This window comes from Alligator mississippiensis, chromosome 1 (genome assembly GCF_030867095.1).
Source record: "Alligator mississippiensis isolate rAllMis1 chromosome 1, rAllMis1, whole genome shotgun sequence".
In the NCBI taxonomy this organism is placed as follows: domain Eukaryota; kingdom Metazoa; phylum Chordata; order Crocodylia; family Alligatoridae; genus Alligator; species Alligator mississippiensis.
Window position 1 is genome coordinate 146,852,697 of NC_081824.1, and position 14,257 is coordinate 146,866,953.

General features: G+C 43.5%; 1 protein-coding gene across 5 annotated transcripts in view; it reads right to left on the minus strand.

Moving 5' to 3' along the window:
* The window catches only part of WDR27 (WD repeat domain 27), a 261,844-nt gene that overhangs the window by 201,190 nt on the left and 46,397 nt on the right, over positions 1 to 14,257 (minus strand). For all 5 annotated transcript variants that reach the window (XR_009455736.1, XR_009455738.1, XM_059715159.1 and 2 more), the window contains exons 15-17: positions 10,401 to 10,475; positions 6,744 to 6,847; positions 2,349 to 2,438 (exon numbers count right to left, since the gene is read on the minus strand). Coding sequence is in view for 3 of the 5 variants with exons in the window: in XM_059715159.1 (XP_059571142.1) it covers positions 2,349 to 2,438; positions 6,744 to 6,847; positions 10,401 to 10,475 (269 nt within the window). In the remaining 2 variants the exon portion in view is untranslated. The remainder of the gene's footprint in view (positions 1 to 2,348; positions 2,439 to 6,743; positions 6,848 to 10,400; positions 10,476 to 14,257) is intronic.

Genomic DNA, 14,257 nt, shown 5'->3' on the forward strand with positions numbered 1-14,257 from the left:
GAAGGAACTGCTTGCCAGGTTGTATTACAAGGAAGAAAACTTGTAATAAGCTTAGGGGTTACCATTAAAAGTTCACTTGATACCGAATCGGACGAGGGGCCATCTTAATCTTTGGGGGTCTCTGGTAAAAGGAATCCTGGGAGCAACACCAGGCTCTCGAGGGGACAGCAGCAGCCACAAGCAAGTTTTCTTCTTCCTGCACCTGCTCCCTGTCTGCCTCCCTCTTTCCCCACAAGTGTCCTCTCTGGCTGGAAGAAAGCACAGGAAGGAGGAACCACAGGTGTGGGGAGAGCCCCAGAGCCACTAATGCCCTGCTCCAGCCACAGGTGGCAGGGAGCTGCTGGGTGGGGAGCTAAGCTATGCTGTGGATGGTGGTGGCAGCATGCAGGTTCTTCCTTCCAGCCCATTCTCCCAGTCACACCTCATCCCCACCCCTTGGGGTCTGGCAGGCAGTGGGCTATACAACCCTTCAGTGAATCTTGGATCCAACCATGCCCTAATATAATATCATGTCCCATTTTAAAGAAAAGCTACCGAAACAACTAAAGAAACAGTTCTCACACAAATGATCTTACAATTTACATGAATTATGAGAAGTGGGGATGAATAAAAATTGTGGGTTGGGGTAGGCAAGAGATTACAATCATATGAGCATATTTTTGTGAAGACTGGCCACATACCCACAATGTAACTTGATCCATCTAGCCATTATCAAATAGCAATATTCTGTATGCATCATGAATTTTAAAAGAAGAATTTAAAGTAGAACAAGACTCTTCAGATCTTTTCAAAGAGGTGTCATATGTAATGTTGACATGAGTTAAAGAGTGAAAAAGACATCTGTGAAAGAAATTAACCAGCCAGCAGTGAAAAGTGAGAATGCTGATGAAGCGAAGACAGCTATCAACAATATAGTATACATGTTCCATTACCTTAATGATAGTTAAGCCAGAAAGTACTTTAAAAGTGAGGACAAGTAACTTGTATACACTATAAATGCTTTGTGCTTAAAACCATACCCACCAAATTCCTGCCACCCATGCGGGGCACAGCGAGCTCCTGCAGGCGGCTGTGGCAGCAGTCGGGGAGGGGGATGGGGGGAGGGAGTGGCAAGCATCGACCGGGGGTTGGCAACCACCCAGAGATAGCGCCGGCAATCGCAGACAGCCTGCAGATACTGCTGGCGGTGTGAGCAGCAAGGGGGGTGACTAGCAAGCGGCAACCGACCACAGGCACCGGTGGTAGTGTCACCCTCTACACGTCACCCACACCAAACTTATTTTTGAAAATGAAACTCTAGCAGCAACCCTAATCAGGGTTCTGTTCCCATTCCACCACAGAGATTACTACATACAGCCTATAGCCATAAAATAAAACCTTTTATTCCAGATAACTGCATATTATAGAACATAATAAATGTTTTAATGAAATGATATACTTATGAGCTATAATAATCTTCTCATTACCCAAAAGTGGAAACACAAGCAAAATCAATTGCTAAAAAGCCTTCAGACACAAACATCCCACCAAAACATTCTTTTTTTTTTTTTTTTAAATCTGAAAATAACCAAAGAGGAACAGTGTATGTAGAGTTTAGATTCTTTTTATAACTAAACATATGTAATATCCAGGGAGGCATTTCACACTTTTTAATCCAACCAGTTTGATTATTTTTATTTTAAGAGACTTTAAAAGACTTCTTATATTAAGGCCATCTAACATTTTTTAGATTTTTATCTAAAAATTATTTTCTAGCATTCTAACAAATAGTTTCTTAGATCTGATAATATATATTTTAAGTGGCTAGATCAGCTTCCATTATACAGTTCCAAAGCAAAATACTAATCCAGCTACATGGAATGCCACAGATCATGAAGTTCACTATTTTTTTGCAATGTTCAACCTCTATCCTACAAACCTGCAGGCTTCAACCCCAAAATAGCTCATTTCCAGTATATAAAATTAAGCGTGTGTGTGTAATACAGATAATATGTAATAATATATAATGCATATAATATGTAATACCCTGACCCTGCTTTGGTATATACTAGTCCATTAATATCTGAATCATCATATTAAACTTTTGGGCCAGTTTGCCAAGTATATTTCTACTGTTTACCTTCCAGAGATTTGAGGTTCTTTGGAAAAAATAACAGAAGCCAGCTTAGGTCTCAAATAATAATATCTAATTAGACATACCAATTTTATTACATCCCGAATCACCAGCAACATTTTGTTTTCAGTATTCATATAGTGACAAGAAAGGAATCTTTTAGTTAATTCACCATTTTACATTAAACTCAGAACTATATGTTATTCCATATAAACTATAATTACCAAAAATGTACCTGAAAAAACAGATGGTGTTCCAGTCAGGTTGGAATTGAATACCAGTAAAGATTTGTCAGCGAGGCCACATGCCAACTGTTCTCCATCCCCTGTAAAAAGATTTCCCACAGATTTATGGATTGCAATGAGTGTGTCTACTAGCACAGCATTTTTTGAATCATAGCTAGACTACACAACCAGTACATGAAAATATGTAATTGGGGCTTAGCTAACTTGTTTACCTTTTTCCCTTTCAATGGAAATCAGCTCAAGATATATAGCATAACAGTGCTATGTGGAAATACCTTAGCTCTGATCAGATATTTGCCATTAGAAGCAATGCAAGTCAGCAAGTGTAACTGTGAGTGAACAGCCCTCTTAAAGACCTGCTCTGATTCATACATGTTAGGGTCGGAAGGGACCTCAATAGATCATCGAGTCCGACCCCCTGCATAAGCAGGAAAGAGTGCTGGGTCTAGATGACCCCAGCTAGATGCTCATCTAACCTTCTCTTGAAGACCCCCACGGTAGGGGAGAGCACCACCTCCCTTGGGAGCCCGTTCCAGACCTTGGCCACTCAAACTGTGAAGAAGTTCTTCCTAATGTCCAATCTAAATCTGCTCTTTGCTAGCTTGTGGCCATTATTTCTTGTAACCCCTGGGGGCGCCTTGGTGAATAAATCCTCACCAATTCCCTTCTGTGCCCCCGTGATGAACTTATAGGCAGCCACAAGGTCGCCTCTCAACCTTCTCTTGCGGAGGCTGAAAAGGTCCAGTTTCTCTAGTCTCTCCTCGTAGGGCTTGGTCTGCAAGCCCTTAACCAGACGAGTGGCCCCTCTCTGGACCCTCTCCAGGTTATCCTCATCCTTCTTGAAGTGTGGCACCCAGAACTGCACGCAGTACTCCAACTGCGGTCTGACCAGCGCCCGATAGAGGGGAAGTATCACCTCCTTGGACCTATTCGTCATGCATCTGCTGATGCACGATAAAGTGCCATTGGCTTTTTTGATGGCTTCGTCACACTGCCAACTCATGTTCATCTTGGAGTCCACTAGGACTCCAAGATCCCTTTCCACTTCCATGCCACCCAGCAGGTCATCCCCTAGGCTGTAGGTGTACTGGACATTTTTCCTCCCTAGGTGCAGCACTTTGCATTTCTCCTTGTTGAACTGCATTCTGTTGTTTTCTGCCCACTTGTCCAACCTGTCCAGGTCTGCTTGCAGCTGTTCCCTGCCCTCCGGCGTGTCCACATCTCCCCATAGCTTTGTGTCATCTGCTCACCCCACATGGGGAAGGGGCTAGAAAAGATGCCCTAAATACAGTCTGTCTAATACAGTATTTTGTGTTTCTTCCTGACTTCCAACAGCGGTCAGGGCCTGTACAGGCAAGACCTGGCCCAGTGCAATGCACAGTCCTTGCAAGATTTGCCAGGCCCCCGGGTGACAGCCAAAGCAGTCTGGTTCTGCCTGAAGGCGCACAGCCCCACGCCAGGCTGGGCCCATGCAATGTGGCAAGGGCAGTGCTGGGTGCCAGGCACCTGGGGCTGAGCCACGCTGCCCCATGCCATGGGAGGGGCTGTACCAGGAGGGCCCTGAGCACCCTGATGGCTGCTGCTGCTGCTGCAGGAGGGCCTGTGTGCCCTGTGGAGGGGCTGTGCACCATGCAGGGAGGGCCGTCAGCGAGCTGTATGGCGGGGGCTGCACCATTCAGGGGGCAAGGGACTCACCCCTCCTGAGCAGCCCCCCAACCCCCAAAATACCCCCACAAACCCCTCACCCAAATACCCAGCCATAAACTCCAAACACCCACACAAGCCCCATACCCTCCCAAACCTCACCCCCACAAACCCTCCACCCACACACAAACCCTCCAATCCTCCCACACCCCTCCCCCCCAAACCCCACATCTACACCATAAATCTTACATGCTGTGTGCCCAGCCAGCCACATGGGATGGGATGGGATGGGATGGGATGGGATGGGATGGGACCTGCTGGCGAGAGCTGTGGCTGCAAGGGCAGCTGCCACACTGCAGCCCTGCCCCATGCCCACACCAATGCTGGGACATGTGGCCCCAGCCTGGAGGGGCTCCTGGTCCCAGGAACCACTTGAGGGGTGTGATGGGCTGGGGGGAGGGGTGCAGGTGGCTGAAGCGGTATATCAGAGAGAGATGGGGGTCAGGGGAGGGGGAGCGCTCCGAGTAGGAGAGGCCTCCAGAGCCAGGCTTAGAACCCCCTGCCCCTCTAGAGGAAAGGGCTCAGCTCAGTCTCTGACCCCAGTTGAGAGATTCCCAGGAACAGCATGGGTCAGGGAACAAAACAGCAAGGGCTGGCACTTCTCAGAGCTACAATACAGTGGGCAGGTTTTTATATTGCTGACCCCAGCCTCTAGCTCCCCCTGGCTGAAGATCCAGGAGGAGCTGGGCAGAGTGAGTTTGCCTCAAGTAGTACAACTTGCCCCACACCAAAGTGCATGTTCAGGCATGTGAGCTGAGGCAAAAATCTCTGGCACAAATTTGTGCCACTCCTATTTGAGTCGCTGCAAGCACATGTGCCTCCATGTGTTAGACTTCATCAATTTGCCTGTCTGAAGACTACTCTTTGAATGGCTGTGGTTTCATAACACTTAGTTAAGATTATTCTACTTAGCTCATTTATAAACTATTTTATTATCCATGATAAATCAAGCATGATTCACCAACCTTAAAATAACAAGAAGTCAAGAGATGACAAAGTAATCTATAATATACTGAGACAGGAAATCATCACTGATTTGGTGAATGTACTTTAGTTTTATCTTATCTAGCAAGCAATATGTCCTCATCACAGCAGACCTACTGCTGAGTTATGATCTCTGCAGATTGTTAAATATACAGAAAAAGACTGCTATCTGAAGCAATCATTGTTTACTGTCAGTATTATGATTGCTGTTTATTTTAAATTTTCTCTTCTCTTTCTTTGATATTAAAATGGTGATGTTAATAATTCTAACTATAGTGCTTTTCTTCAATCACAGTGGGCACAACTACACATGCAATTAATGAGACTGAATACATTCCAGCTCTATCTGAGTCAGAGTAAATTAATACTGACATCACTGTCTACACGTGCATTTAAGCATAGTAATTTATTGAGCTGCTGGATACCACTTGTATCTGACAGGACTATCCAGCAGCACAATAAATTAGTCTACTGTGCCCTAATTGCCACGCATATATAGATGGTGACGCTTTACTGAAATGCAAATTAGCCTGCTATTCTGTAAAGTGTCTCATGTAGATGCACCCAATGACTCCTAAACTATTATAAGTATCCCATGAAACTAACACGGTGGGGTCATCATCCCTGAATTGGCAGAAAAAGAAATAACAATTAAGAGATCTCCCATGGATGTGAGGTAGGAGTAGGAGGGTATGGAAACAGGAGAAAAGAAAGAGATTTACTATACCTAGGTGTGAACAGGAGTTGGGAAGTGCAGTTGGGATAGGCCAGAGGCCTTGCTCTCATGTGTGATAAGCAGAGAAGAGGGAGTGGGTGGGTGACATTTAAAGAATGTTGGGGTGTTGTTTGTGAAATCTATTGTTGTTTCTTATCTTATGGGTTGTCTTTTATTGTAAACTGCCCTGAGCCTTTCTGGACAGGGCAGGACAACAACAGCAACAAATTGCTAACCATTTCCTATTACTCTAAACCAGTGATTCTCAATCAGGATGCAATGGCATCATGGGGTGCCATGAGATTAGCACTGTTAGGTATGCAATTATCTGCATATGATTCACAAGATAAACCCAGATATTTCAAGCAGGAATCCAAAATGTCAAAAACATTCTGCAATCTGTTGTGGTCTTCCTAAGTACTTTGCAAAAGAAGAACTGCCTTATTATTTTTCTATAGTCAAGAAAAGAGTGATATCTGAGGGATGCCTTGAGTCTAATGAGCTATGCCTTGAGTCTAAAATGGTTGAGAACCCAGGTTCTAGACTTACACGTTTCAGAAATTGTTTTGATAAAACAACTTGGAATTCATCCTAAAAGACACCGTTTTCTATTTCACAGGAGTCCAGCATAGGTATTTGTTCAATTGGGAGTTCAAAACTGGAAGCATATTTATAGGAAATGTCTTCTCAAATATCTGCAGAATGGACTTTGGACTCCTAATGTCTGGTAAAGCACAGAGAACATTCCCTTTTTCTAGTTCCTTATAATTAATCAGAGGAGGGGCATGGGTGCTAGCAACAGGCTGGGACCAGGTCTGGAGGAGCTCTTTACCAGGAAAAAATATGGAAGGAATAATTGACCTACAATATGGAAGTTTCCAAAGGAGTTAAGTCCCAGCCTAATTAAACAATATCATTTGCATTTGTTCTTCCTTCCTGAATATTTGGGACAACACCATGTCTCACATGTGGTTGTACATACCTGAATACTGAATACAGCTTATAGAGGTTGGTTTGCCCGCTGCAGATATCTCTCTCTCAGATTTAGTTGGCGGAAAATTTTCCAATGGATATTCTTTATTTTTTCTTCAAGAAAAACAAAATAAGAGAGAAAAAAGTTACTAAAGATCACAAAAACAGTACATCTTAACTCTAATTGTATAATGATATGGTTTATACTTAATCTGAGCTTTCCTTTTTAAGATTTCCAGACAAACTACTCTAAGACAAAGATAAAGGTGAGAGTATTTAGCAGTAACAAAGTTAGAAAATATAACTGGCATTTTTATTTACCCCAACAAAAAATTCTGAATTAACATATAAGAAACCAAAGCATGTTGCACACATGCACAGAGACATTCCTTGGCCAATATAAACCCTGCCCTATAGTGACAAAAAACAACACAATAATTTTTTCTTCAGATGTAACTGGGTGTATAAGGCAAATAATTCAATTGATGCCAGTTATACCTATCCTGGGCTCACTTTTTCAAATCTTATAAGTTTTATCCTTCAAGCTTCAGTCATTTTTGGACTATAAAGTGTGCCTCCAGTTTGGCTTCTCCATCTCTTAAGGTGAAGTTATCAAATAAATGCTTGCTTAAGTTGCTTGATATCAGGTATGCTTAAAAGATGTCCCAAATGCCTCTATTTCTGCTGCACTACTTCAAAGGGGTACAACAACCTGCAACAATCCATCAGAACCTTCTGCTTTAAATATTCTGCACAAATACCTGTACTGAAAACTGTTCCACTGTATGATTATTACTTTTGCATATTAGTGCTTCTAGTTCCAACTTACACTTATTTAAAAGGACTTCTTTTTTCTTCAAATATCTCCCCTCACAATGCCAATACTGGGCAGAGATAAGTTCCTTTAGGTACCTTATATACATATTCCATGCCTTAACAGATTTGCATTTCTTTTAAAATTAATGTTAATTCAGAATTTGTTTGGATTAAGGTTGGAAACATTAACTATTAATTGGAAATTTATATTTCTAGAAAGATGGAGATTGAAGCAACATGATGCTACAACCTGGTAGTCAGTGTATACATCTGAAAAGGGAGAGGGAAGACCAAACTTCTGTTCCTTCTCCAATTAATACTTAATAAAAAATTGCTTAAAATATTCATCAGAGCAGAGAATGAACTACAGGTCTGTACTCTCCCAGATGAATCCCCTAACCACCAAAGCACAGGGTTATACTCTTCCTATCTCTGGCCCAATGCATATTTAATTGTGTTATGCAAAGTGGAACTGCTGGAACAGTAAAAATTGAGATCATTCCACTTCGAACTGCCTGATAGTAGGGATGGTCAACCTGTAGTACAGATGCCACAAGTGGCACACAGCAGACTGGGGAGGGGGCAGGGAGCACAGTGGCAGATAGGGCATGGAGCAGAAAGCAAAAGAGCAGATCAGGCAGGGGAAAGGGATCGGAGTAGCACTCAGGGAAGGTTCAGGGGTAATTTGTGGCACACCTGCTGAAAAACTTGGCCTCCACTGCCCTATTAAATAGTGGTTATGGCACTCTCCTGGTTATGGTGATAGAAGATAGGGTTCAAATCTCCTCAGCCAGTAGGGGAAACTGAACTTGAATCTGAAACTGAGCTCAAGTCTCATACATCCTGGTGAGCGCTGTAACGGCTCAACTATTGGATAAAAGGAGCACAATTTCCTCAAGGCATGTTCTGTTCCAGTCCCTCTGTGGTAGTTGGCCCTTGGAATACCTACTGGATGAAGACCTTCAGGCAAAGGTTAGACATCAGGCTTTGAGGATTTAAATTTTGAATCCAGCAGCCAAAAGTGGAAGTTAGGCAGCAACATCCCTTTGTGATCTAGTCCTGTTATTCCACTACTGAGATGAGGATAGACTAAGAGAGGTCTGACAACTGACACTAAAAGAACAAATGATTACATTTTAACTCAAACTAATCAATTCTCAAAAATTTCATTCTACACTTGATGTAAGCATAGGAAGAATCTAATGCATTCTCCATATGTAACAAAGGTGAACTCTTCCTTAAATAAAAATTCAGCTCAGCCTTAGCTGAACTGTGAAGCCACAAACAGTATCTCCATAACACTGGCTCCTGCTGAAGGTAAAAAGACACACTTACAAGTCCCCAGTCCTGCAAGCAATTTATGACAGGCAAATATTTGTGCTTGCTTAAAATCCCAAAGAGACTCCAGGCAGATCCAAAAGTTCATCTGCATGTATCCCACTGCAGGATGTAACAAGTATTAGAAAGAAAGGATATGCATAATTTACCAATCTGTGCAGGAATTAAGGCTTCTATATACTGCCCTCTATGTTATCCTTCCTGCTAAGTAAAAGCAAACCCTAGTTCTTTTAGATTATACCAATATCTTCTGGTGTGCAGACGGTATGCTGGATAGGCTCATTATATAACATAACGCCACCATCGGTCATTTAACCCAAAAATGAATGAATTAGAACTGTTCAAATCTTTTGTCAAAAATGTATATAAAAATTAAATGGAGTTACTGTATTACTTCTTTCTGACAAAGAAAAAACGTATTAGACAGTGTCTTAAAGCATGGATATACTTTCTTGTGATAATGATCTACTACTGATGTGTTTTTCTGGTCATATTTGCTTATTTCAGCCACTATCATAAATTGTTTCATTTTACTTATTACTACTTCAAAAACAAATCAATACAGAGTGGGAATATACAGAGTGTGGCTAATAGACAGAACTAGAACTCGGAAGACCTGAGATATATTTCTAATTCAGACAATGGCCTGCTGGGTACCAAGGGGCAAGTCACTTCTCCTCTCTGTACCCATTTCTCCATTTGCAAAAAGGGGATAAAAATAGCCTCCTTTATAAATCCATTTTTCAAATCTACTCCCAAAAAGTGTTAAGTGCTAAATATCATTTACTATGCTTCATTGTGCAAGCTCTTCTTGTAATAAGTTGAACTACTCATTTAAATACTCTCTAGTATGAATAAGAATTGCACATTCTAGCACTATAAAATAAAATTGCCAGCTTTATGAGATTACACAAGAATGTGGCTTGTATATCAGTAAGAATGATATAGCATGCCAAATTCTACCCTAATGAAAAATATGTATAGCCCTATTATCTACAATAGTGTCAGACAAGTTTAACAGATGATAAAAGGTTTTACTTCAGCTGAATGAAATAGACATAAAAATGGAGTAATGCAGTGATGAATCAGACTGAATATCTTTTCACTGAAAAATGAATGCACGTGATGTATCACGTGAGCGACAAGATGCCACATTTGGTCACTTCTCAGTATAGAATTGCACGTTAAAACACACTTTCTGAGAATATGCCTTCAAACAGGATTAGCCCCAAGTCTTTGTTAACATGTTTCTTCATAAAAACTAAACATATTATTATTTTATCTTTTGTAAATAAATCTTAGTTAACCAATGAAACCACAACACTGAGCAATTTTTCAGCTGTCTCAATCCTGCATTTCTCAGCATCCCCAAAAACATATAAATTCAAATCATATCCATTATTAAACTCCAACAAAGGCAATGCATATCTACATACTGTCTTTTGCAGAAGCAGAAGATCTAGATGCCTTTATTTCAATATATTCTTCTTAATGCACCTAGAGAATTACCTACCGTTTACAATTGTTCTTCCACTCCAATACTTTGTTAGTTTTCTTCATTTTAGTATTTGGAGAAAACATTTTCATTCTGCAGGAAAGAAAATAGACTTTGCTATCCAAAGTATTTAATGACTGTTCAGAAGCATATAATTTATTTCAAATAATGGGCAAACATTTTCCTTTTCATATATACTTTTGTTCCATTAACCTTATTGAAATGGCACACATCAATAGGAAATTAGATCATTGCAGTCATCATACTTAGTTCACTCTTAACTTTTGTTTGCAATTTTGCTCTAGTCTTCAGAGTGATAGATGCTCCACTTCAAAGACCAAATCATAATACAAAATCCTGATACCTAATTCTGAACCATAACCTTCATATAAGCCACAAGTATAAGTTCACAGTATGAACTGGACAGACTCATATTACAAATTTAGAGAGAACATGAAAAATTTACTAATTAGGGAGGACAGTTTCTATCACATATGATCTTTCCAACTCCAACTAAATTAATAATCTTTCTAGCTTCCAACTCCAATTAAATCACTGCTTGAAAACATAAAACTTCCCAGCTTAAACCAACCAGTTTTACTCCTCTCTTCAGTCTATTTCAAAGATCCAAATTGGTGGCCCAAAACATTCTAGGACAGCCCCATTGATGGCTAGAAAATAGTATTTAGAGGTTTGCTTTTGGGAATTGGCTTATAGGTAAAATAGATATGCATTAGAATAATGATCCAGGGCAAGAGCAAGGGTTAACTGATTTTTTAAAAGCCTATTTCTGAAAGTTTCCTCAAGGCCCGCTGTGTCTTCAAGGCAAGCAGTGAGCAGACACACAGGCTGGGAAATTAAAGACATGTACCACAGTGTTCCATACAATGAGATAAGGTGGCACCAGGTCACAGTGCCCAAGTGCAGAGCCCCTTGGATTTCTGGTTTTAGGGGAACAGACCAAATTAGGAGGACACTGGTAAAGCCAAAATTAGGATGTGTGCATGTGATGGGCCTGTGAAACAAAGGAATATCCTGACAAAACATGGACAGTATAACAACCACAGAGAGATCAGTCAGCGATGGCCAAAAATGAAGAGTCAGCAGCTGGGGAAAAGAATACAAAAGAAGGGATTTCAGAGCAGCAAGGGTCCCTGAGAAGGGAACCCGAGGCCAACATGGACAGAGGGCACACCACCACCCCATCTCAGCCACCCCACTGGGGGCAGGGGAGTGGGGGAGGCCTTGACCTCCAACCTCCAGGCTGCTGACATCTGGCATTCAAGTGAGAACCTCAGAGTGAAGCTTGCATACTGGCCACATGTACCTTGACTCTGTGCAGCTCTAGGATTGGTAGATATAGAATTATTTACATTATTCTTATTTGCTATCACTGTGTATCAATAAAACTTGCCTATTATTGAATGGAAAGGTCATGGTCAGCCTGAGGGTTTGGGTCCACTTGGAACGAGGTATCTGAGTCACAAATCTAGTACTAACACCACTATATTCCTTTATCCAGAATTGCTCATTTTTATGAATAGTCAAACAAATATCACACACACACACACCACATATTTATTTACACACACACATGTGCATGAAGAGGTGAAATAAAACCCTTCTGAGCCCACAGACAGGGAAAGGAGGACATTTCCAACCTACCCAGAGCTAACAATGAGGGATCGGCAGCTGCCACAGGGACTGCACTTTATCAGCAGCTGTTAAATCTGGATTAGCCCCACCAATGACAGTGCCAGTATTTCTGGCCCACTGCCAGAGCCAAAGGTGAGAGAGGATGGATGCTGGGCAACGAAGCAGCCCCAGGAATGCCGAGACACTGGTGGGGAAACTGCAGGGAGAAGAAAGCAGGCAGAGCTTCCCCTCGAGAGCCCAGAGGGTCTCTGATAATTTAAATGCCACTGCGGAGCCTGAACTGGCAGGAAATGCAGGGAGAGCCTGAAAGTACACGTGTCGGGAGGACAGGCAGCCACAGGAGCTGGCAACACTCCCAAACAGGGTCTTTCTATTTTCAGTTACTTTTGTTTTGCTTCTGTCTGGCATGGACACGGGGAAGCTGGGCTACTTCTACCTAAAGGAAGGGGAAAAGAAAGAGTTGGTGCCAACCTTGTGTTGGCAGCACATTGGTAAGCCAACTGACCCTCTGCTCATAAAGAAGTGAGCTGATAAGGGCAGGCAGGCTGGCCTGCCACACGTGCGGAGCTGGCAGGTGCTGCACAAGCCTTGATGATGGTCGCCAAAGTGTCCAAGGCTAAAAAGGGCCTACGCAGTAGGCAAAAGGCTCAAATATTTGAGCCAGGAAGGCTCAAATATTTCTGCTTGTATCTCTTTTATGCATGAGGGCCAGACATAGAGGATTGGCCAGAAGCCCTAGGACTAACTTACCCTGCGGGTAGTAGCTGCAGCCTGCAGTAACAACAACCATAGGGACCGAGACTTATGCAAGTTCTGTTTTCTCATTTTGTATTGTCTTTCATTTCCCTGTCATTTATCAAGTCGCAAACGAACAAGCCACAGAGTGGCCAGGCCGACACTTCCTTAAGTCAGGCTTGGGAGGAACACAGGCTTAAAAGAGCAAAGAAGAACAGGAGATCACCCACTGAGAGACAAGGGTGCAACATATGCTGTAATAACATGGTGGCGCTAGGACAGGGTGTAGGGGAGGTAGGAGCCCAAAAGAAGACTCGGGCTGGCACATCCAAGAACCCCTCCCCCCGCAAAAAAAATAAGATATTTGACACCAAGACATGGCAGGAAAGAATTGGGTGACCTTTGCTGAGTGCTAGGCTTATGTGAGTCCACACCCTCATGGCTCAATCTTACCAGGTGCAGGGCTGTCAGAGCCTGTGGCCCTATCCTATACTGCACCAACGATGTGCACTGTGATGAGAGGGACCATACACGCCCCCTGGATACCCTAGGATCCCTGGCTGACCCAGAATGGGCCAAGCAGAGAGTCCTGGGGGAAAAGGAAAACTTACCTTCCGGGTGGGCAGAACCAGAGCTGCAGCAATAAGCGGTGGCACCACGGCTATTTTAAAGCTCCCTGTCAATCAACCTAGGTGATGCCAGGCTGATGATGTCAGCCACAGGTGCTGCAGCAGGGAATTTAAAAGGCAATCAGAGTGCCATCAGGGAGCAGGGAGGAACTGCTTCTGGGCCAGCCAAGGTCAGAGCAGCAGTGGCCTCAGGGCTCCATGACAGGGAGGCACTCAAGCCACAGGAACCCTGGCAGCCTGAGGCAGGAAAGGCCAACCAGGGCTGAAGGGAGACAATGGCTTTGGCCCTGTTCAGGGGCTATCTCCTGAAGGAGGGAGTAAGGGACACTTATTCACAGGGGCTCATTGAGCCTGCAGTAGATAGTCCTTCCAAAGTGGAGGCTTTTTTTTTTTTGTCCTTAGTGTGACAGGGGGGCCTCCTGGGGCCAAGCTCCATGGCCCGCCCGCCTGTCACCGTGACAGGGGGCCTACTCAGGGCCAAGCTCTTCATGGCCCACCCACCTGTCTCTGGGCAACCACCCGCCTATCTCGCCCGCCACGCCTTTGATGATAATTGATCCAGTCACAGAAGTCAATTAAGAGGGAGGCTGCCTATTCGTGCCCCGATGCCAGGGGGCGCTCTGCGGCTCCGACCTCCCCTAATACCGCAGCCCAAGCCTCACAAAGGGCATCATGGTGTTCACGTCGTCACCGGCCCCACACTGGGCCCCAGAATCATCCACACAGGACCCCTCTATGATCCTCTCCTATCAGGCAGCCACTCCGCCGTCATCCGGGCTACCTTGCCCCCCCGAAGCTATCTTCCCCTCTCGGGTGTGGTCACCCCAGGACCTTCGGCACCTAGCCCTGGCCCAC